General features: G+C 38.1%; 2 protein-coding genes across 2 annotated transcripts in view; both read left to right on the forward strand.

The window, feature by feature from the left end:
* The window catches only part of LOC147571470 (EF-hand calcium-binding domain-containing protein 13-like), a 28482-nt gene extending 25359 nt beyond the window's left edge, over positions 1-3123 (forward strand). Inside the window, exons 12-15 of the mRNA XM_086696354.1 lie at positions 267-320; positions 901-1005; positions 1819-1872; positions 2990-3123. Coding sequence (XP_086552480.1) covers positions 267-320; positions 901-1005; positions 1819-1872; positions 2990-3123 — 347 coding nt within the window. The remainder of the gene's footprint in view (positions 1-266; positions 321-900; positions 1006-1818; positions 1873-2989) is intronic.
* Positions 3124-3775: 652 nt separating this feature from the next.
* On the forward strand, positions 3776-20139 carry LOC147571471 (uncharacterized). Its single transcript, XM_086696355.1, has 15 exons — positions 3776-3824; positions 4728-4832; positions 8203-8256; positions 8912-9016; positions 9193-9246; positions 9516-9617; positions 10135-10188; positions 10877-10981; positions 11777-11830; positions 14214-14312; positions 17109-17162; positions 18212-18316; positions 18846-18896; positions 19794-19898; positions 20135-20139. Exons 1-15 carry the CDS (start codon positions 3800-3802, stop codon positions 20137-20139), a joined length of 1077 nt encoding a protein of 358 aa, XP_086552481.1. The 5' UTR covers positions 3776-3799.
* The last annotated feature ends 4925 nt before the right edge of the window (positions 20140-25064 follow it).

Below are 25064 nucleotides of genomic sequence, written 5' to 3' on the forward strand. Positions count from 1 at the left end.
AACTCCAATAGTATCTTCAGCTATGGCTTATAATGGCATCCAAAATACTAGGAAGAGCACACTTTTCCTGACCCAGTTTCTAGTATACAAGAGACCTTTGTATTAATGGAGATCATCTTAACTCCCTGAGATCCAGGCATTTTCTAAATGGTCTCAGGTAAAATGAAGATGTAAGGAATTTTTAATGGAATTGTTTCCTTAAAATATATGCCTTAAATTTGTCTTCTGGGCTTCTGACATTATTTTCATTGTGCCTTTTCTTGTAGCTAATGGAATGGTTGGTCTGAAAGAGGTGATGGATGGAGTAAAAGCTACTACAGGTAAGAGAGAAATTATGAATCGAAAACATTTAGTATTTATAGTAATTATATTGCATCATTATTGCTCAATTGCCATATTAGTTATGGCATTTATTTGTTCATTAAATTACTAGCAACTCATTTGTTTTCTGGTATATTTTTTATTTGTATATTTTGCTCTTCTCTTTTTTAGAATGGCCAAACTCTGTACTAGTGAAATAATATATGAAGTAAAATTTTGATAAAGACTACAGATAACTGACAAAAAATGAGACTAACAGATCTTACCTTATTTTATACATTTATTTGAATAAGTAATTTATAATATTCCAATTGAATAGCAGATACATAATGTAAATCTCACAGGGTTCAGAGTTGCCTTGCCATTGTCATTGTGACTGTGACTTCTTTTATTAGCACTTAGAGATCAAATTCTTTTTCTGTGAAAGTCATCGTCAGTATATCTGGAGAGGTCTCATTGGCCTATGCTCTTTATTCTGTACCGATTTAATCTACATAGCCATAGATTAATTTTCCCTGTTTGGAGTCATTAGATGATCCTTTAAATTCGTATATATGTAATGATGTCTATTTTTTTAAGGAAGGGAGGTTGATGTCAAAGATGTGAAAGCTATTCTGAAAAACATGGGAATAGAGTTCACAGATAAGGAACGTTTGAAGCTGCTGAAAAATCTGCCTTTCAACGGTAGGCATTTATATACTGATGTGACCTTAAAGTCTTCTTTGAAGCTTTTAAAGATTTTTTAATTTAAATTCCAGTTAGTTAACATACAGTGTAATACTAGTTTCGGGTGTACAATTTGGTGATTCAACACATCCACACATCACCCTGTGCTCATCACAAGTGCCCTCCTTCATCCCCATCACCTGTGTCACCCTTCCCTCGCCATCTTCCCCTCTGGTGACCATCAGTTTGTTCCCTATAGTTAGGAGTCTGTTTCTTGTTTTGCCTGGCTTTTTTACCCCGTGTTTGTTTTGTCTCCTCTTAAGCTTTTTTTTTTTTAGAAACTCAAACTATCCCCATTTACTAAGATGCAACAGTAAATAAACAAACAAATACCAAACAAAATAATTTAAATGTTCACTCATTCTAGAGGGAAATTTCCATCTATGCAGTTTAACTCTCTGTTTTGGAATAATCATCCCCATGATGCTGACTCATGCCATCAAGGGGACTACATTTCTGAGGCTACCCTTACCTTTTTAGATACGTATAGGCAATTGTGGGAAGCAACCAAGGGAAAGAAGTGGTGTTAGACTAGAAGGGGATAAAAGGTCAGAGGTGATATTTTCCAAAAAAGCTGTGTATGTTATAGAGTGCCTTCTATGCTAAATTTTAGATAGACTTGCCATATTATAAACTTTCCCTAATTTTCTCTCAAACTTTATTTTAATGAGGGAAGTTTCTAGGGCAAATCATGAAAATCTCAGTTTTACTAAAGTTTTAGTGAATAGCCACATCATTTCTCTATGACCTTAATTGTGTTCTTTTTTATAGATGAAAACAAGGTCTTTAAGAACAGGTTGCCAGATGGTGTAAAGTCCCTTAAAGGTGAGTGAGAAACATAATAAGAATACAAATGAATATGAGATCTTCATTTTATACTGTTTCCAAGATGTGAATTTGAATGCTGCCATCTGTCATATGTACTGATTGCAAATGTATGCTTTTTTGGACCTCAATCTTTATTTTAGCAGTTGAATCTGATGTTCTGTCTTGGAAGTAAAGCACCACACTTTCTTGTCATTTTCGAAATTTTCAGGAAGAGAAATATCAAATTTCATGTTTACATGGGAAAAAATATAAATGATTAGCAGTGATCCAGAGAACGTAATAAATAGAAAAAACTAAATTGGCAGTTCATTCATCAAAAGTCAACCTACTATTGTTTAGAACTAAATAATGTTTGCCTCCAGTACCAGAATTCCCTAAGCATTCACTGAACACCATTTTTTCAACCAGATTTTTTTTTTTTAATTCATTAAGAAAATCGAGGCTGGCAAGAGTGATAGCCCTCAGCTTTACATCTTCAATCCCTCCCTATTCAGGTATCTTTAAGCACACCCATGTTAGTATAAAGGATGAGTGAGAAGTCCCTCTTCCTCCTCAAAGCTTACCAGGATGCCCTTGACTCCACTGTCTCCCGTATCTTTTAAGACCTTGCCCCACTGGCCATTTTCAACCTCTTCAGCCCATTCACATGTTCCACATACACCATCCTATAAAATAAGCAAACTAGAACTCTCCACACCCCTTTTTGGCCACAACTCAATCTCTTTCTTCCCTTTTTCATCCATTTCTTGAGAGACTTTTCTGTACTCTGAGCCCATATTTCTGTACCTTATTCTCAAACTAATTTCAGTATTAAATGCCATTTAAAACCTTGTGTTTCTGTAGGCTGGTCCCCAAGACAAGTCTCAAGGGAAGTAGCCATAGTTCTAAATTTGTAATTGACTGCTTAGAATATTTTGTCTCTGTGCTAAAATTGTTGAACATTAATTTATTTTTTTCACTTTAGAGCAAACATTTTCTGTTTGGTCCGAAGCAAATTTTGTGAATAATGATCTACTGCTTAAGAAATTCACAATGGGATATGTGTATCAAAAAAGTGTAAGAAATTCTCTTTTGAAGTCATTTAATATTCCTTATGGACCGTCACTTTTCTTAGGTGGGAAGGTCAATATGAACAACCTGGGCACTGTTCTGAACAACCTGGGGATAAAGCTTGCAGATACGGAACTTAAAGATCTGGCTGAAAACATACATGTTGGTGATAAGCATATTATCATATATACTAGTTAACCCCGGAGAGAGGTTAGTTACAAGAAACTTGGGGGGGGGGGGGGGCGGGGAAATGCCCTTTTTCATAGGGAGAAGGGAAGGCCCAAGAGCAGTGTGAGACACCATATCAATGACTAAAACACAGAGAATGTCATTTGAGTTTATGAGTATCCAGTTAACAAAGTCAAAATTAAACCAGTTTTCTATATGTGTGATATGTATGACTTTTATGTTCTCTGTAAGTATCATGTTTAGTAGTTGAGTCTTTCCAGTTTTGAATACAAGAATGCAGATTCTTTAGACACATTCACTTCTAAGTAACCTCCCCTTACTAACACAAATAAATTTGAGATATTATAGGCCAAACTGCACCATTGCGATTGCGTGGTTTTCATGTTTAGAATTTTCTTGTTATTCATGCTTGTCTTAGAATAAAAGTGGACTAGAATAATAATCTAAAAAGTGTGTTCAAAAATATTTGTTTAAGTAAATATTAGCAATTATGATGGGGCCTGACACATAGTTAAGTGCAACTGTTATAGTTCTTCCCATGTTTTCCCACAAACTTTTGTATTATATCTAGAATGTAATATTTGAAGTCTATATGATATATGAGATCCATAATATATGGGATCTATAATATACTGCGATTTTATCTTCTCTTATAGTTGATGAGAAAATTCCTCTAGAAACACTGATGGAAAACATCACAGATTTTACAGGTGACTGAAAAGTTACTATAAAATTAGGATTCCAATTATCTACATTAAATTTTGGTTTTTGCTAATATTTCCTGGTACTTCATCACTGACTTGTAAATTCTGACATTTCTCTATATTTATTAATGAAATATTTGCTTCTAGTGTTACATGTATTGATATAAAATTATCTGATTTTGCAATGAAATTACCATACTATTTCTTGCTTTCAAATTCTACAATCTCTGTTGTTTATGCCAATAATGTAATTCACTTCACCAGTGTTTAATAACCACAGTATAGAATGGCACAGCAAATTAGAGAGTGAAGCCTAAAATTGATGGAAGTAATGAATTTATTGTATTTATCATATAATTCTTATTTTTTAAATTAAAATACTTTTTCAAAGAAAAATTCATATAAGCATCTATTTTTCTAACTAATAGATCAAATTTCATTCTGAAAGTAGTCTGTCCTGATTTTAGAAGACTCTCTTGTTCACATTAAGAAAATAAATTTGACCTATCATCTACATTGATTCTGTAGTTGAAAATGTTTGTTTGTTTTTATTACTGTAGTTTTCAGTCTGAAAACAAGGAGATGGTATTAATTATCCTAAAATAACTTTTTTCATTAGAAATAATTACTATTATCTGGAGGTGCCTGGGTGGCTCAGTCGGTTAATCGTCCGACTTCGGCTCAGGTCATGATCTCGCAGCTTGTGAGTTCAAGCCCTGCATCAGGCTCTGTGCTGACAGCTCAGGGCCTGGAGCCTGCTTCAGATTCTGTGTCTCCCTCTCTCTGCCCCTCGCCCACTCGCTCTCTCTCTCAAAAATAAGTGATAAAACATTTAAAAACTTTAAAAAAAAAAGAAATTATTACTGCTATCTGAAATGAAGATGTATACCAAATTTCTTATTTTCAAAGGTGAGAAGATTGAATCTAGTGAGCTAAAAAATGTTCTGGGAAATCTCGGAATTGAGCTCACAGATGAGGAACTAGAGAAGCTGCTGAAAATACTGCCAATTGATGGTGAGTCATACAAGTGTCTGTGGGAGCTTCCAAGGAAATTAGATTTTTGCAGATCTGCATGAAAATTTTCACTTCTTCTCAAACATGATGGAACATTTTTAAAAAACTAAAATGTAAGCTACATCTTAAAACAGTAAGTGTCGTTTAGAGTTTATTTTAGAAGCCAAGCAACTCCTCAGATGTAAGTTGCCATCAGAGCCAACAAATGTCTACTGTCTCCCTTCAGGGCTTATACCATAAGAAGGAAAAAGAGAGAGATAAGCGAGCAATGGAAGAAATTAAAAATAAAAGTCAGAATTAAAAAGAAAGCAAAGAGATATTTGTACAGTACAGTAGGCCCACTCAAGGGGACCAGCTTATCATATTGAAAAAGCCTTCTCGGGGCGCCTGGGTGGCGCAGTCGGTTAAGCGTCCGACTTCAGCCAGGTCACGATCTCGCGCTCCGTTGAGTTCGAGCCCCGCGTCGGGCTCTGGGCTGATGGCTCAGAGCCTGGAGCCTGTTTCCGATTCTGTGTCTCCCTCTCTCTCTGCCCCTCCCCCGTTCATGCTGTGTCTCTCTCTGTCCCAAAAATAAATAAACGTTGAAAAAAAAAAAATTTTTAAAAAAAAAGAAAAAGCCTTCTCTTCCTTAATTTCACTGTTATATAAAGATGAAAATTTTAGGTGAAACATTTTTTAAAAAATTTTTAATGTTTATTTATTTTTGAGAGACAGAGAGTGATAGAGCACGAGCAGGGGAGGGGCAGAGAGAGAGAGGGAGACACAGAATCCGAAGCAGGCTCCAGACTCTGAGTTGTCAGCACAGAGCCTGACGCGAGGCTCAAACTCACAAACTGCGAGATCACCACCTGAGCCGAAGTCAGACGCTTAGCCACCTGAGTCATCCAGGCACCCCATAAGTGAAATATTTATAATGGTACTACCGAATTATCATCCACATATTGTACAAGTAACCCAATATAGCATACAATTAAGTGAATTCTAATGTATTCACCACATTCATCACAACAATCAATTTTAGAACATTTTTATTATCCCAGAAAGATATTCCATACCTATTAACAGTCACCTCCCAATTTCTCCATCTCCCTCAGCCCTGGGCAACCACTAATCTATTTTCTGTCTCCATCAGTTTCCCTATTCTGGATATTCCACATAAATAGAATCATATAATACGTGGTCCGTAGTGACTAGTTTCACTTAACATAATGTTTTCCAGGTTTATCTCTGTCCTGTTATGTATTAATACAGTTGACGCTTGAACAACACGGGTTAAGAGCACTGACTCCCTGTGTAGTCGAAAATCTGTGTATAACTTTTGACTCTCCAAAAACTTAACTACTAATTGCTTACTGATGACCAGAAGCCTAACTGGTAACGTAAAGTCAATTAACGTACATTTTGTTGTTATATGTATTATATACCCTATTCTTTACAATAGGTAAGCCAGAGAAAATAAGATGCTAATAAGAAAATCATAAGGTGGGGCACCTGGGTGGCTCAGTCAGTTAAGCGTCTGACTTGAGCTCAGGTCATGATCTCACGGTTTGTGGGTTCGAGCCCTGCATCAGGATCTGTGCTGACAGCTCTCTCTCAAAACTAAATCAACATTAAAAAAATAATTTAAGAAAATCATAAGGAAGAGAAAATACATTTACAGTGCTATACTATAAAAAAAAAAAACAAAACCCACGTATAAATGGACCTGCACAGTTCAAACCTCTGTTTTTCTAAAGTCAACTGTACTTTGTTTCTTTTCGCTGCTGAATAATAGGCTATTCTATGGATATAACACATTTTATTTATCCATTCGTTGGTTGATGCGCATTTGGATTGTTTCCACATTTTAGCTATTATGAATAATTCTCCTATGAACGTTCATGTACAAGTTTTTACATGGATATATATTTTCATTTGTCTTGGGTATATACCTAAGAGAGAAATTGTTGGGTCATATGGTAATTCTGTGTTTCACCTTTTGAGGAAGTGCAGGCTGTTTTCCAAAGAGGCTGCATTACTTTCCATTTCCACCAGCGGTGTATCAGAGTCCCAGTTCCTCCGCATCCTGGTCAACACTTGTTACTTCTGTCCTTTGATAATATCCTAGTGGGTATGAGGTGGTATCTTATTCTGGTTTCGACTTGCATTACCCTGATTGCTAATGATGTTAAGCATCTTTTCATGTGAATATTGGCTAAACGTATACCTCCTTTGGAGAAAAATCCACTCATAACCCTCATCCGTTTTTAAATTTGGTTATCTTCTTCTTATTGAATCGTAGAAGTTCTTTATACATTCTAGATACAAGTCCCTTATATTTTCTAGATAGAAGTTCCTTATCAGATACATGATTGCAAAAGTTTTCTCCTGTCCTGTGAATTATCTTTTTACTTTCTTGACAGTGTTCCTTGATGCACAAAAGATTTTTAACTTTGATGATGTCCAGGGTATAACTTTTTCTTTTGTTGCTTGTGTTTGGGTGTCATATATTAAAAAAATGTCTAATCTAAGGTTAAGAAAATTTACAGTCATGTTTTCTTTCAACATTTTTATAGTTTTAACACTTACAATTAGGTCTTTGATCCATTTTGAGTTACTTTTTGTATAAAATGTGAGCTAGGGATCCAAAAGAATATTCTCTTTGCATGTGACTGTCCAGTTGTCCCAGCACCATTTATTAAAAAGACTGTTCTTTCTTCATTGAATGTGCAAGTACCTTTGTCAAAAATCAGCTGACCAAACATTGGAAGGTTTATTTCTGGATTGTAAATTCTATTCCATTAATGTATATATCTAGTTTTATGCCAGTACCTCCCTGTCTTGATTACTGTCACTTTGTAGTTTTTAAACTCAAAAGTGTGAGTCCCCTACTTCTTTTTCCTTTTTAAGATTACTTTTGCTTTTTGGAGCCTGAGCTTTATCATATGAATATTAGGACCAGCTCATCAGTTTCTGCAAACAAACCAGCTGGAATTTTTTATAAGAATGTATTGACTCCGTGGATCAGTTTAGGGAATATTGTTACATTCACAGTATTAAGTCTTCCAATCCATAAACATAGGATGTCTTTTCATTTATTTAGGTCTTCTTTAATTTCTTTCTATAGTGGTTTAGAGTCTCCAGAGTATAAGTTTTGTACTTCTTTTGTTAAAATTATTCTTAGGCATTTTATGCTTTTCATGCTCTTGTAAATGAAATTGCTTTCTTAAGTTTTCTTTTCATTTGCTTGTTGCAACTCTATAGCAATACAGTTGATTTTTGTATGTTGATACAAGACTGCATTTTCTGCTTCTGAAATTATTCAGTTCATGCTATTTTTGTGAAACTCGTATTCATTCTACCATTACATGAATTATGACTTTTCTTACAGCCAATGGAAAGTTATATCGTAATAGACTACTGAAGGCTATGAAGTCTCTCAAAAGTAAGTAAAAAACGAAATTATAAGGCATGTTATCTAGGTCTCCAGGTACACCATCCAAGCATGAATCTTGGCCCTATATAAGCTTTTATTTATAATTCTCCCAGCGTAACTACATCTTACCTGCTGTTAATATACACTTTCTCTTGGCAGGAAGTCCACTGTCTTCTTAGATTTTTTTCAACTTTTTCTCAAGAAGAAAAACCAACCCTGGCAAAAACAAACAAAAAACCCTGGTTGTTATTGAAAAGCAATGGTCAGCTACAATAATCACTAATAAGTCAAGCCAGTAAACAAAAAAGAACCCTACTTTTTATGCAGAGTAATTAAGTTAGTGGTCTGCAGTTCTGTTTGTTCCAGCACCTTAACCTTGTCTTACTTTGTAGGCTTGTCCACAAGAATAGACTAAAGGAAATGCGGTTCTGACTCCATTGACTTTCTATTTGAGTCTTTAAGTGGAAAAGCCTATTTGGGATTTCAGCCTTGTCAAAGTGTAATAATAACAGAGGCATGAAATATATTTTATCTTTTGTTTCTTTTGTTTTAATAATATGTGGTCATTGAAGTTAATAATAGTTTTCCTAAAAAACATTTTTAAATTTTACTATTATACAACTTTTTTTTTTTTCAAGTGTTGCTTTACTGTCTCTTTCCTAAGATGGGAAGATTAAAAAGAATTACCTCCATACTAGTTTGGGAAATATGGGAATGGGGCTCACAGACGAGGAATTTGCTGGATTGTCAGGAGACCTACAAGTTGATGGTGAGTACCAAAGGTAGCATTCAGGATCTATTTATCTTGATCTTCGATTTAAAGGGGTATCAATTAAAATTATGTTGTGAGACAAATTTAGCTGGACTTTATTATACTCTAAAAACAAAGTGTATCTTTTTCTGAGCTCATGTCATTGATTACATGTCTCTTTTGGACTTCTGTAGCAAACGGGAATGTTGATCTGCATGACGTGATGGAAGGAATGAAAGCTATTACAGGTGAGCACAAAGTCACTATAAACCTAAATTCCCATTGGAACACTGACTATATTTTACCATTAACCTTAAATGCCATGTTGATTCTGTTACTGTACTCCGTATTATAAATATTTGCCCAGAGTTGGGCTTTGTGGTATTCGTGTTTTGGTAATAAAATTTTAGCTTCAAGTCTTGGTAAGAAGACCCTTACTCTCTTAAAAAAATAATCTAAAAATAACTTTTTTAGAGTCACTAAATTTCCCTCACGAGCCTTTCTCTTTCTGATTAAGGGAAAGTTGACATCAAAAACCTGGAAACCGTTCTAGGTGACATGGGAATCAAGCTCACAGACCAGGAACTTGAAGATCTGAAAGAAAACCTGCCAGTCAGTGGTGAGCACGTGAGATACCATTGGATTTTGAGCTTTAGGTGTTATGTACCGTTAGCAATGAAAGGAATGGAACGAGGGAACTTTTTACGCAGAAGAGGTCCAGATTGTAGATGGGACAAGAACACTGACAAAGAAGTTGAGAATGTAGTATTTGGACACAGGTGGCATGGCCACTAGAAGAGTCTGCGAAGTTCTGAGGACAACAAAGTTTGCCTTTCCAAAATGGCCGCTTTTGAATCTCATCTTTTTGTTATCAAATTCAAGAGTTGATATTTTATGAAATAGAAAGTCAAATTTACATTTTTTAAATAAGTATATTTTTAATATTTTAAATCTTTTCTTCTGTTCTATATTCAAGCATATTCTTTGAATCAGCTTGAATTGCTGAATGGCTATTTAAAGTGCATAACAAAATGCCCAGTAACAAAATGCTGTTATAATCTGAAGGGGAGGAGAGCGTTCTTATGCTATTTTATATCATTTTATGAGCTTCAAGTTATGTGTTTTTTCTGTTACAGTTGATAATACAGTTGCTCTGAAAACTTTGAAGGATGAAGTGAAAGCTTTTACAGGCAAGAATTTGTTATAAATGATTTGCAACAAATTGTGGTTTACACTAAAAATTTTAATAGCATTTTCTCAAAATTCTACTACTGCTTTACAGATTCACATACTTTCAGTATTCATTTTGATAAATATGTGCATCTACTGATCAACATCTTAATCTAACATTATCTGGGTTTATAAGTAAAACAAAAGGACTATTTCTTCATTGTAAGTCATATATTCTTTGATGCTTTTTTTCAGTAAAAGTGCCTGGCTCTTATTTATACACCCAAACCTAGATGATCACAGCAAAAGCAGGGTGGAGCTGTAGAAATAAAAGTCCATTACCAACAGCTAATTACATAGTTTTAACAAAGTAAAGTAAAATATGTCACACTTTGTTAATTGTGTCTTGTATCATACTAACCGTCTCTTGACCTTATTTCTGGATAATTATATGACCAGATTTGCTTCTGTACTATGTGATATCATTCCCAGTGTTAGGGATACATCCCATTTGCTAATATCGAGGGACAAATTCTATTTTTTATTTAGCATTTGACTCTTTTTATTAGAAAATCTTTCACTCCATCTTTCCTTTTCATTCTGGTATCAGAGTAAGGACTAGAGCAGCAAAAGTAAATGTTTAGATCATGTTAAATAATCAGATTGTCCGTTAATAGTTTAACCTGTAACTATTCTGTCTTTTCAAAGGAGAAAAGGTTGATTCCAGGGACCTACAAAATACTCTAAAAGACATGGGGATTGAGCTTACAGACAAGGAGGCCAAGCAACTGAGGAAAACACTGCTCCTTGATGGTAAGTGAATGCCACATAAATGCCACCATGCCTTCCAGGGAACCTGACTTTATGGGTCAGTGCGAGCCATTCTTAATCTTTTAGTAGTACAGTTTTGTCTTAAAATGCCATAAATTAATAGAGAAAGGCACTTCTGACTTGAAAAGAAATTCTTTCATTACCTCGTGGAACACAATCTGAAATTCATCACTACATTGCCATATAGTAATCTGAGTGACTAATACTATCCTCTCAGATTGGTATTAGTTTTGCAATAAGAGCAAGGAAACATAATGAAGGAGAAAGAGGACATCAGTAGAATAAAAAGGAAGAAATATTTTAATGTATTTTTTAGAATGGCACCATGGGAGAGTTTAATAAATGTCTGTAATTCCAAAGAATGGGTAAGTTTGTCACTGTGGAAAACATCTATCTATCTCTATCTATCTATCTATCTATCTATCTATCTATCTATCTATCTATCTATCTAGAGCACATGAGCAGGGCAGGGGTAGAGAGAGAGAGAGAGAGAGAGAGAGAGAGAGAGAATCTCAAGCAGGCTCCACACTCAGCACAGAGCCTGACATGGGGTTCAGTCTCATGACGGAGATCATGACCTGAGCCCAAATCAAGAGTCAGATCCTTACCGACTGAGCCAGTCAGGCACCACAAACATTTATATTTTTAAATGTCCACGTCGTATAACTATAAAATAAATGCATTTTTAAAGCAAATCATTGAAATGTATCTTTCTACAATCATATAATTTGTAATGTTTTGGTTTTCTGGAGATCTGAATTGTACTTTTTCTTACAGCCCACGGAAAGGTGTTTCAAAGCAGGTTGCTGAAGGATGTGAAGTATAATAAAAGTGAGTAAGAAGCACAAAGATGAGGCATATGAAATATCCTTAAGCATTAAATTTATATCACTAGGATATAACACCTTATTTTGCTTCTTGTACCACATCTATGTTTTTGCTGGTAGTAATCCTTACTTTATCTTAGATGAAAAGTTCTCTACTGCATTGTGGTTTTTTTTTTTTAACGTTTATTTATTTATTTTTCAACGTTTTTTATTTATTTTTGGGACAGAGAGAGACAGAGCATGAACAGGGGAGGGGCAGAGAGAGAGGGAGACACAGAATCGGAAACAGGCTCCAGGCTCCGAGCCATCAGCCCAGAGCCCGACGCGGGGCTCGAACTCACGGACCGCGAGATCGTGACCTGGCTGAAGTCGGACGCTTAACGACTGCGCCACCCAGGCGCCCCCCGTTTATTTATTTGTTGAGACAGAGAGAGACAGAGCATGAACGGGGGAGGGGCAGAGAGAGAGGGAGACACAGAATCCGAAACAGGCTCCAGGCTCTGAGCTGTCAGCACAGACCCCGACGCGCGGGCTCCAACTCACGGACCATGAGATCATGACCTGGGCTGAAGTCGGACGCATAACCGACCAAGCCACCCAGGCGCCCCTGCATTGTGTTTTTGAAGCTTTCTCTGAAGAAACAATTATATGAACAGAAATAAAGATGGAAGGAAAGTAAGGAGGGAAGGAAGGAAGGAAGGAAGGAAGGAAGGAAGGAAGGAAGGCAGGCAGGCAGGCAGGCAGGCAGGCAGGCAGGCGTGTGCAAGGGAGGAAGGTGGCAAGGAGAAAGGAAGAAGGTTTGGGACTTACTCCAAAATGTGAGCAGAAGCAAACAAAACAATCTCAGAGTAAGAGTTTAGGAAAGGACTATAATTTCTACTTCTTGGTGGAGATTACTGGTTATTGCTCTTTAGTTACACTTGCTCAGCCCTGCCCCACCTAACTTTTTCCTGGGCCTGTATGTTTAACGTTTGAGGAAACAAATTCTAATTCTAACTCTGCTTTTAACTCTTTATTTTTTTTATTTTTTTAATGCTTTTTTATTTTTAAGAGAGAGACCAAGAGAGATAGAGTGCGAGTGGGGGCGGGAGGGAGCAGAGAGAGAGGGAGACACAGAACCCAAAAGCAGGCTCCAGGCTCTGAGCTGTCAGCACAGAGCCCAATGTGGGGCTCGAACTCACAAACCATGAGATCATGACCTGAGCTGAAGTTGGACGCTCAACCAACTGAGCCACCCAGGTGCCCCTGCTTTTAACTCTTTAAATTGTAACTCAGCTTGTAAAGAGCTGTACATATATATTGTCGTTTTGTTCTTTGCTCGAAAATTTTAGCAGTTATGCTAGATTGTGAAGTCATTCTCTTTTAGCAGTATATTCATGTAACAGCACCAACTATTACTATCTTAAAGAGATATTTGCACCCCCATGTTCATTGCAGCATTATCTGCAATACCCAAGACAAAGACACAACATGTCTCTTGACAGATGAATGAAGAAAATAGAATATATATATATATATATATGTACATACATAATACATAATAGAATATTATTTGACCGCAGAAAAGAAGGAAAGCCTGCCATTTACAAGGATGAAACTTGAGGGCATTATGCTAAGTGAAATAAGTCAGACAGAAGAAAACAAATACTATGTGATACCTCCTATGGGTGGAATCTAAAAAACCAAACTCATAGAAACAGAGACCTGATTGGTAGCTGCCAGAGGCAGGGGGTTGGGGAGAGGAATAGGTGAAGGTAGTCAAAAGGATGCAAACTTCCAGCTATAAGAGGAGTAAGTTCTGGAGATATAATGTAAGGCACGTTGACTATAATTAACAACACTATCATATTTTTGGAAATTGCTGAAAGAGTAAATTTAAAAGTTCTCACCATACACACAACCAAAAATGTAACTATGTGAGATGACAGATGTGTTAACTAACCTTATTGTGGTAATCATTTTGCAGTGGATATATATGCATATATTGTACACCTTAAACTTATACACTGTCATATGTCAATTATTCAATAAAACTGGGGGAGGGGCGCCTGGGTGGCTCGGGGGTTGAGCGATGGACTTCGGCTCAGGTCATGATCTTGCAGTTCGTGAGTTTGAGCCCCGCGTCGGGCTCTGTGCTGACAGCTCAGAGCCTGGAGCCTGCTTCGGATTCTGTGTCTCCCTCTCTCTGCCCCTTCCCTGCTCATGCTCTGTCTCTCTCTGTCTCTCAAAAATGAATAAACATTAAAAAATTTTTTTAAATAAGATAAAACTGGGGGAAAGGGGGAAAACATTCATGTCTGTTAGTTGAAGATAATAATATACGTTCATGAATTTTTCTAAATATTTTGTATTCATTCCATTTTTTCTTTCCTTTTCATGTTTTCAAGGAGGGAAGATTGATGTAAATAACCTGGATCCTGTTTTAGAAGCCATGGAGGTCAAGCTGACAGAAAAGGAACTGAATCTGTTAAAGGATCTTCTGCGTGGTGAGCATTATAGAAAACACTGTGATTTTAAACAGATGTTGTGCTTGCAGAATTAATTTTGACTGTTTCGAAGGTTTAAATTATTTGTTGCCTGAAGGCATTTGAATAGCTTGCAGAAGAACTCAGGGAGGAAAAAGGCTGTGTGTTTTGTTTTTTTTTTAACGTTTATTTATTTTTGAGAGAGAGCCAGACAGAATGTGAGTAGGGGAGGGGCAGAGAGGGAGACACATAACCCGAAGCAGGTTCCAGGCTCCAAGCTGTCAGCACAGAGCCCAATGCCCAGGAACCGTGAGATCATGACCTGAGCTGAAGTTGATGCTCAACCGACTGAGCCACCCAGGTGCCCCAAAGGCTGTTCATTTTTGTTGCTTTAAAACCTCTCATCGGGGCGCCTGGGTGGCGCAGTCGGTTAAGCGTCCGACTTCAGCCAGGTCACGATCTCGCGGTCCGTGAGTTCGAGCCCCGCGTCAGGCTCTGGGCTGATGGCTCAGAGCCTGGAGCCTGTTTCTGATTCTGTGTCTCCCTCTCTCTCTGCCCCTCCCCCATTCATGCTCTGTCTCTCTCTGTCCCAAAAATAAATAAATGTTGAAAAAAAAAATTAAAAAAAAAAAATAAAACCTCTCATCTATTTCTTTATACATCTTGGACTATGGGTGGATGCTAGTGAGAAGGGGAGGGATTTTTGTTGTCTGGTTTTACAAAAATAGGATCTGCAATGTGGTTTTTTTATTTTTTCTCGCTGATCCATATATCACTGCCATTCACACCATGGTGCAGAACATCATCCATGAGAGGCTCCACTCCTCAGTGCCAAGGCCATTGTGTGTACCTGCCAAATACAGTCCTCTCTGTGTTCTGACCATTGAGCCGGATGGCTTATTCGCTTATAAAAGAATATGAAGATTTGACAGCCACTAAGTGCACCTGTCATTGACACAGGGTTCTCAAAACTAAAACCTAGAAATGCCACACACCTGTCTGTGCCTTCAGGAGAAAGCTCCATGTGTCAAATCTTGATAATGCAGTATGTCCCGTGTAAAGAGGAGCCTGTGTAGATTGGCACATTCTGAGGAATCTGTCAGTGTAAAGTGGTAACATCTGCCTTTTTTATTTACAAATGTAAATGAAATGTAATTATTCAGCCATTCCTCATTTCTCTATTCATAGATATTGAGATGCTTTCTTTTCTGGTCACTATAACAAAGAAAGTTAACAGAAAAATATGTATAGTATTACAATTTTTAAAAAATATATGTAATACACTTTATAAACATAAGAAAGTTCTGGAAGGCTATACACAAAACTGTTAGTAATAGGAGAGGTACTGAAGCTGAGGAGAGGTAAAAGAAGGGACGTTTACCTTTTCTTAAACGCTCTTTTTTTTTTTTTAGTCTGTTACACAAAGTATGTTTTAAATTCTACTTTTTTAAGCTTAATTTATTTTGTGTTTAATTTAAGATGAATACATGGGGTGCCTGGGTGGCTCAGGTGGTTAAGCGTCCAACTTCGGCTCAGGTCATGATCTCACGGTTTGTGAGTTTGAGCCCTGCATCAGGCTCTGTGCTGACAGCTCAGAGCCTGAAGCCTGCTCCGGATGCTGTGTCTGTCTCTCTTTCTGCCCCTCCCCTGCTCACATTCTGTGTGTGTGTGTGTGTGTGTGCGTGTGTGTGTGTGTGTGTGTGTGTGTGTGTCAAAAATAAATAAACATTAGGGGCGCCTGGGTGGCGCAGTCGGTTAAGCGTCCGACTTCAGCCAGGTCACGATCTGGCGGTCCGTGAGTTCGAGCCCCGCGTGGGGCTCTGGGCTGATGGCTCAGAGCCTGGAGCCTGTTTCCGATTCTGTGTCTCCCTCTCTCTCTGCCCCTCCCCCGTTCATGCTCTGTCTCTCTCTGTCCCAAAAATAAATAAACGTTGAAAAAAAAAATTAAAAAAACAAATAAATAAATAAATAAACATTAAAAAATTTTTTAAAAAGATGTATACAAATGGTGTGGTAAAATGACAGGATTTGGGCTATGTTTTTATCTACCAATTAGGTTCAGCGGATCACTAAATTGACCATTTAAGTAACTAGTTCCTATCAAATATCCCTCACTGCTTAACACTGGTCTCTACCTGCCCATTGCATCAACATGTGCTAACACAAGATAACAATCCTAACGAATACTGAGAGATACATAATTTTAAAAAGTGAGGAAAGTAAGATTGAAGGATTACTCAAATCACACAAAGCCACTAACGAATGTGGACCTGGCAGAGTTAGAACATTTAATAATTGAAGAAAAAAAATTGTACATGAATAATATGTACATGAATAATATGATAGGACATTCAACATACAGTGTTTTCAATTTCAAAAGATTTTAAAGGACCTCTTGGAACAAAGTCAATCTTTTGGTAAAGGTTATTTTTATATGTCTCATTTCAAAGTTCAAAAGCTGTGGAGTACAATAACCTAATTTGCTCAGAAAAAAATCACATCCCAACACACTTGTAACAGTCGGCATTGAATTCATTGTTTCTTCTAAGAATCATGGAATAGTTATAACCTGAATTTTCTTAAATATTAGGTGAAATAAACTTTGACAGTTTTCATCTTTATTATTTAATAAAACCATTTAAGATTTTTTTTCATTATTTATTATTAAATCTTGGTCCTCATTGCTAATGAATTATTTTCCTTGGTCATCTTCTGGAACCATAAATCTTAGATTTAAAAAAAAAAAACCTCCTGTCCTGTGTATCTTTTTTCTGAGTCCATGTTATTGTTCTTCTCTGATTAAACTTTGTCGTACAGGCTCTAAGAAAGTTGATCTGCAAAAACTGACGAGGAAAGTAGAAGCTGTTGCAGGTGAGGAAAAAGTTACCAAATACATATGATTCTGATTCTTTACACATATTTTATATTCTTCCCTGTTACTTTATATTCCTTTTAAATTATGATATTTTGGGGCACCTGGGTAGCTCGGTCAGTTAATGTCTGACTCTTGATTTTGGTTCAGGTCATGATCTCACGGTTCGTGAGATCAAGCCCCGCACCTGGCTCTGCACAGAGCCTGCTTGGGATTCTCTCTGTCCCTTTCTCTCTGCCCCTCCCCTGCTTACTCTCTCTCAAAATAAAGAGGCATTAAAAATAATAGTAAATAAATTAGGCATAATTTTTAATAAACTGATTTCCTGGACTTTGGTTTTTCAGGGTTTTCTTTTTTTTTTAAGTTTTTCTTTAAATTCTAGTTAGTTATCATATAGTGTAATATTGGTTTCAGGAGTAGAATTTAGTGATTCATCACTTATGTAACACCCAGTGCTCATCATAACAAGTGCCCCCCTTAATACCCATCACTCATTTAGCCCATCCCTTGCCCACCTCAGTTTGTTCTCCATCAACCCTCAGTTTGTTCTCTATAGTTAAGAGTTTGCCTCCCTCTCCCTTTTTTTTCCCCTTCCCCTATGTTCATCTGTTTTGTTTCTTAAATTCCACATATGACTGAAATCAGAAAGTATTTGTCTTTCTCCGGTTTGTCAATGCTTTAACAACAAAACATAGTGCCATATTTTGTTAGGCCCTGTAATGTCATTTTTTCCAGATTTTTACTAAACACATATTAGTGCAATAAAAAGAGACTAAAGTTTTATTACCTACTAGTAATCTCCCACAACAGAATATTATGAAATGCATTACTCTGCACTCTGTTATTTTGTCTCTATTATTACTAAAGTTATGGAAATAAACACTTTAATATTTTACCATAACTACAGTCAAACGGGACTCATTTGACTTTATTACAGATTGAGTAGTTGGTGCTAATAATTAAACAGCAATAAGAGATTTCATTATTATTTAGAATAACTAGATGGTTCTTTAAAATCTCACATGTTACCATTTCTGTCCTTTTAAAGGAGAGGAAATTGATGTCAATGACATGGAAACAGTTCTAGGAAACATGGGAATAGAACTCACAGATAAAGAACTCTCACAACTGGTGAAAAATCTGCCAGTTGATAGCGAGTATTTAAATAAAAATGTAGTCATACAGGGAAGTGTATTGTTAACTTGTGAAAACTTGTAAAATTGTCTCTATCTTATTGCTTGTCAGAAATAAGTTTATGATTCATGTTACATAATTTTAAATGACTATTATATGTTAAAATTTTCTCTGTGCCAAATTTATCTTTGGTTTGAGAAGTAACCATTGTATCATCATGACTCCTATCATCAGGATTCAGTTATATTACTTATAACTTTTGAGTCTATCAAGAGATGTAAAATTTAATCCAGAATAAATGAGAAAAAGAGAAAGGAGTGATCTAATAGGGGAAAATGAAAATATCACAAAAGAAAAATAAAAGATATTTTTCAGAATGGCAGAATGTCAGTATCCCCATCCCTTATAATTTCATTATTTGCCACTAAATCAGAAAATTTCTAAGGCAGTTCACAAAAGATGTCTTACTGAAATTGCTGATTTCTTACTAGACAGTAATGAAGTTCCACATGGCTCTTCTGTGATCTGAATAGTCCTTTTCCTTACAGATGGAAAGGTCTATCGAAGAAGGTTGCTGGATGGTATAAAGTTTCTTAAAGGTAAGGGAGAAACTTAACAAAACACAAATCAGTCTGAGATCATCACGTTTGGCATTTAGACTAATTCCTTGTGATTAAATTGTCAACTCTGCCACTTAACACATTATTATATACTTTTGTTTCTTTTGTAGATGATCGTGTTCTTTAGGAGATCATCTTTTATGTTGTAACTTGGAAAGAATTCCTATGCTTTCTTGGGATTTTTCAAACTTTGACAGAAGTAGAAATTATCAGAGCCCAGGCTACATAGCAAAAGTAAAGGGAAAATTAGCACCTCTTCAGTTAGTTTATTCAGCAACAAAGGACTACTAATCTGACATTTAGACCAAGAGAGCAAGAGAGTGCTAGAAAGTCTCCAAGAAACTGAAAGAACACGGGACTGAATAGGTAGACAGGGAGCAGGCCAGGAAAAAGGTCATGTCTAAGCAAGGTTCCGAATACCACCTTCATGATTTCTGCCAAATCCACACACTATTGGTACTACTATTAATATTTTCACTGATACTGATTTACTTTTTACTTAAATTAAAAAAATTTTTAAATGGTAATGGAAAAACAGCATGCCTTAACGTAACTAGACGTTAATTGTAAAAACGAACACAATGAAAATGAGACAATAGTGGTTAGAAAAGCTGGAATTGTTATCACCCTACTAGAATTCTCTGAGAAGTCATTCTGTCACCTTTCAGTTTTTATACTGGGCGTGCTTATATTAAGATTAAAATTAAAACAATAAACTCAAACTCGAACTCTTATTATTGACTCTGTCCTCCTGTAAAGATCTCATCAGGCTTTGGTTTTTTGGAGGAACATGATAACCATCATCCTCTCGAGGTGAGGGTTTATCCCACATTTTAGGGACATTAACTGTTACCTGTATACTTCTTTTTCCATAAGGAGGGAAGATTGATTCCAGTAAAGTGGGTGAAGTTTTGGGAGCTATGGGCATGGACCTCACTGAAAAGGAGCTTAAAGACATAATGCAAAATCTGCCAGTTAATGGTGAGCATTTTGGATGCCACTGAACACTCCAGAAAAACTACTTTTGTAAGCCTATTTAAAACAATCATTCAAAATGCTTGTTTGACATCAAGAAGGCATTCTGAAAAGCTTGGGGAAAAAAACTCAGGTCCAAAGAAAGAACGCATCCTGTCTGTCGCTGGTTTCACATGCACACTAGAGAAAGATTTCAAGATAACTCGACTTTTTCACTCAACCTTACCTTTTTATCCCTACAGAGTAAGGGAGAATTGATAGGTATTGCTCAAATTACAATTGAGCTCCTTGGCCACATTTGCTAATGCGTGACATCAGTATTTACAAAAAGGGTACTTAGTATAGGTGTGGCTATCTGTAATGTTGTTGTTTTTTTTCCTTTGTTAATGTGTCCAGAGTATCCCTGCACTACATGGCCGCCATCTCAGTGTCTGTCTGTGTCTCACCTTCACATGGGTCCTATGGGGAAAAGTCTATTGCAGGCAACTTAAAACAGTTCTTCTCTAAATCGGTAGCCGAGTGAAGTCACAGAGGTCACAGAGCCTCCCTTCCACCAAATGCTGTTACTGAAGCAATCACAGACCCTGCCCAGATTCAGTCTAAGCTTTTGGTGGGAGATGTATCAGTCACACTGTAATAAGATCGTGTGGGGCGGGAAATCTATGTCTCAGCCATCCTTGAAACATATGTTCTGCCACAGCTCCTTTTACTCAGCATACGTGTTTTAGATTCATCTCTGGTGTTGTCTGTGTCAGTGATTTGTTTTGGTGGGAGTTAAGACGGTGGAGCAGCATGGGGACCCTGAGCTTGCCTCATCCCTGAAGCGCAGCTAGATCAGGACCAAACCATGTCAAGCACCTAGGAAACTGAGCTGAGGATCAACACAACAATCTGCGTAACTTGAGCCACAGAACTCAGCAGGTACACAGTGTGGAGAGGTGGACCGGGGGAGAGAAAAGCCACGGAGGGTAGGGAGCTGTTTTTGCTGAGAGAGGACAGGGAAAAGAGAGAGGAAGAGAGCGCGGTCCATCACAATCATGAAAGAACAACACTTCCCTGAAAGTAGCTGGAGAGAAAGAGAAAGAGTGAAAACACTCTCAGGGGACTGAACAAGAAATCTGCCCCCCAAAATCTATTGATGGGAAGAAAGGAGAGGGTGTCAGTACCACCAGGATTCTATAAACAGTGGAGCACAGAGCCTGAAGTTCTGGAGGTCAGTGCCTGGTGGTGCTCTGGTGAGGAAGTAGGGCAAATCCCCAGGGGCAGGTAGTGGGGTTTGACGGGTCCTTGTGCCAATAGGGAGAAGCAGTTCTCCTCCTTGGGGTGCATTTGGTAGAGGCCATATGGCCTCCCCATGGGCAAAAGTCCCCGCAGACCCCAGAGAGCAGCCACATTTGCTGGTATCGGACGTCAGAGTGCAATGAAACCTGGAACCGGCTGTGTGTTGTGGTTTGCCACAATCCCTGACCCTCTGCCACTGCACGATCGCACAGATGTCTTCTGAGGCAAGTCAGCACCTGGCCATTGCTCAGCAAGACTCTCCCCCAGAGTTGGCACCGGTCCCAGCCTCAGGGGTCTCTCAAGTGTCTGGGGTTTTGAAACACAGCCCCATCTGAGATCAACTCTAGAGGGAGGTGCCACCTGGTAGGTGGACATCTTGGACACAGACCGGGTAGGGACAGGGAGTCGAGGAAGGCCTGAGACAAAGGAGGGGTGCTTGATTGTGTCAGTGAAAGCACAAAGTTCCAATGCCAGAGACTAGGGAGCTGGGCGAAGCCACCTCTCCCTTGCACGCACATGCTCACCACACTGATCCACCCCAGCAAGCTAAGCAGCGCCACCTAGTGGAGAACAGACTGTTACACCAAGCCCCACCCAACTGCGCTTCCAGGCACATCTCCTCGAAGACCAGCACAAGTCACTCCACCTGTTTAGTGTACGGACTAAAGAAGACTTCATAGTTCCAGTTCTAGGGGAAACTGGATATAACTTCATTCAGGTTTCATTCCACCTGATGGTTCATTTATTTCTTCATTTCCTTTCCTTCTGTTTTTGCTTAAATTGTTTTCTGTTTTTCCTCTTTCTTGGATACAGAAAGAGAAAATTTTATTTTTATTTTTTAGACCTTATTCTTTATTTTTAAAAATACTTTCTTCCATTTCATTTTCTTTAATTTTATTCTATTATATAAATTTTCTTACCTTTTTTTATTAATTAACCTTTTAATTAATTTTATTAATTAACCTTTTCTTTAATTTTATTCTATTATATATATTTTCTTACCTTCTTTCTTTCCCCCTTTTCTTCCCCTTTCTTGTCTCTATTCTATCAAGCTTCTTTTAAGAAGCAGACCAAAACACATATAGGATCTAGCTTCTTTCATTTGATATTTTGTCTTCAATTTTTTAATTTTTATTTTTTATTTAATTAATTTTTCTTCCTCTAAAATGACAAAGTGAAGGAATTCACCCCAAAAGAAAGAACAAGAAGAAATGACGGCCAAGGGCTTAATCAACACAGATATAAGCCAGATGTCTGATGTAGAATTTAGAACCATGATAATAAAAACGCTAGCTGGTGTTGAAAAAGTAGAGAATCCCTTCCTGCAGAGATAAAAGAAGTAAAATCTAGTCAGGACATAATTAAAAATGCTATAACTGAGATGCAATCTCAAATGGATGCCACAGCGGCAAAAATGGATGAAGCGGAGGAGCAAATAGCGATATAGAAGACAAAATTATGGCGAATAATGAAGCAGAAAAAAAAGAGAGAAATATAGGCAAAAGAGCATGATACAAGACTTAGAGAACTCAGTGACTTATTAAAAAGGAATAACATCTGAATCATAGGAGTCCCAGAAGATGAAAAGAGGGGAAAGGGGCAGAAGGTTCATGTGAGCAAATTATAGCAGAAAACTTTCCTAATCTGGGGAAGGACACAGACATCAAGATCCAAGAAGCACAGAAAACTCCCATTAGATTCAACACAAACGGACCATCAACAAAGCATGTCATAGTAAAATTCACAAAATACACAGACAAGGAAAGAATTGTGAAAGCAGCAAGGGGGAAAAAAGTCGTAGATCTATAAGGGAAGACAGATCAGATTCACAGCAGACCTATCCACAGAAAATTGGCAGGCAAGAAAGGAGTGGCAGGATATATTCAACATGCTGAATAGGAAAAATACGCAGCAAAGAATTATTTATCCAGCAAGGCTGTCATTCAAAATAGAAGGAGAGAGAAAGGGTTTCCCAGACAAACATAACTAAAGGAGTTTGTGACCACTAAACCAGCCCTGCAAAAAATTTTACGGGGGCTCTTTGGAGAAAAGATAAAACAAAAAAAGACCAAAAGCAACAAAGAATGGAAAGGACCAGAGATTATCACCAGAAACACCAACTCTACAGGCAACACGATGGCTCTAAATTCATATCTTTCAGTACTCACTCTAAATATCAGTGGACTAAACACTCCAATCAAAAGACATAGGGTATCAGAATGGATAAGAAAAAAGATCCTTCTATATGCTGTTTACAAGAGACTCATTTTAGACCTAAACACACTGACAGATTGAAAGTAAGGGAATGGAGAACCATCTATCATGCTAATGGTCATCAAAAGAAAGTTGGAGTAGACATACTTATATCAGACAAACTAGATTTTAAAATAAACACCATAACAAGAGATGAAGAAGGTCATTATATCGTAATTAAGGAGTCTGTCCACCAAGAAGATCTAACAGTTGTAAATATTTGTGTCACCAATGTTTCCACCCAAATATGTAAATCAATCACAAACATAAATTCATTGATAATAATACCATAATAGTAAGAGACTTCAACACCCCACTCACAACAATGGACGTATCACATCAGCAGAAAATCAACAAGGAACCAATGGCTTTGAATGACACACTGGACTGAATGGACTTAACAGATATATTCAGAACTTTTCATCCTAAAGCAGCAGAATACACATTCTTCTCGAGTGCACATGGATCATTCTCCAGAAACTGGTTGCTTCGTCCCGCAGGCTCTGGACTGTGTGTATGGGGGGCCAGGGAGTGCAAGGAGGAGAGATTTTGTGCCTCTGAGTGTGTGCCCAGCCCTGCAGGCCAGAGTCCTCCAAGGGACCAGCCCCAGCGTGAAGGAAAGACCCCGCCCAGCAATGACGAAGTGACTAGGACATCTTTCCATAGCATCTGGGAGGAACAGGCAGGGCCGGATGTGGGCCGCTGACCTTCTCCCTTCCTCCTGGAGAGGAAGCTCCTCCTGTAGCCACCTTTGTGCGGACCACTGGGCGGTTAAAATGCATTCCCTGCCTGTCGGATCTCTTCCTGAGAGTGAGGGGCAGCCCACCCAGCCCGGCCCAGCCCCCACCCCGGAGAAAGCCAGCCCAGGAAAGGAGCAGCAAGCCCTGGATCCTGACCAGTGCTGATGGGTGGGAGGCGAGGACCCGGAGGCCAAGCCAAGGCCTTCCCCCCACCTCTCTGGGAGCTCGGCTCCCTCCCCTCTCCCATAAGAAAATAGACACAGGGTCAGAAAGGACTTCCCTGAACTAATAGGACAGAGCCCAGCCAAAGGCCTGAACTGGGGCCAGCAGATGGATGGTGAGCATCTCTGGGCAAGGAAGGTGGTCAATAAATTTGATTGATTTATTTTATTTTTTAAAAATTGTGTTCATGTTGACTTGTTTTTGAAAGAGAGAGAGTCAGAGCGTGAGCAAGGGAGGGGCAGAGGGAAAGACACAGAATCCGAAGCAGGCTCCGGGCTCCGAGCCGTCAGCACAGAGCCCAGCGCTGGGCTCGAAGTCAGGATCCGTGAGATCGTGACCTGAGCTGAAGTCCAACACTCAACCGACTGAGCCACCCAGGTGCCCGTCCGTAAATTTGATTTAACAAAACACGCTTGCAGCATGTAGTATGTGCCCTTTATAATTATTACTTTATTTAACACCCCCTCCCCCAACTCTATGAGGATGGTGCTAACATCCTGCTCATTTTACAAATGCGCAAGTTGAAGCACACAGAAGTTAAGTGACTGGCCTAAGAGTGCCCATCCAGTAAGGGGCAGAGCCGGCTTTTGAACTCAGGCTGCAGAGTCGATGCTCTTAAGTCATATGCAACCCTACCTCCCAAAGGTACAAAAATAAGAGCACTGCTTGAGCACCA

Source organism: Puma concolor, unplaced genomic scaffold (assembly GCF_028749965.1).
Source record: "Puma concolor isolate L17-30 unplaced genomic scaffold, mPumCon1.1.hap2 unalloc_scaffold_26, whole genome shotgun sequence".
Classification (NCBI taxonomy): Eukaryota; Metazoa; Chordata; class Mammalia; order Carnivora; family Felidae; genus Puma; species Puma concolor.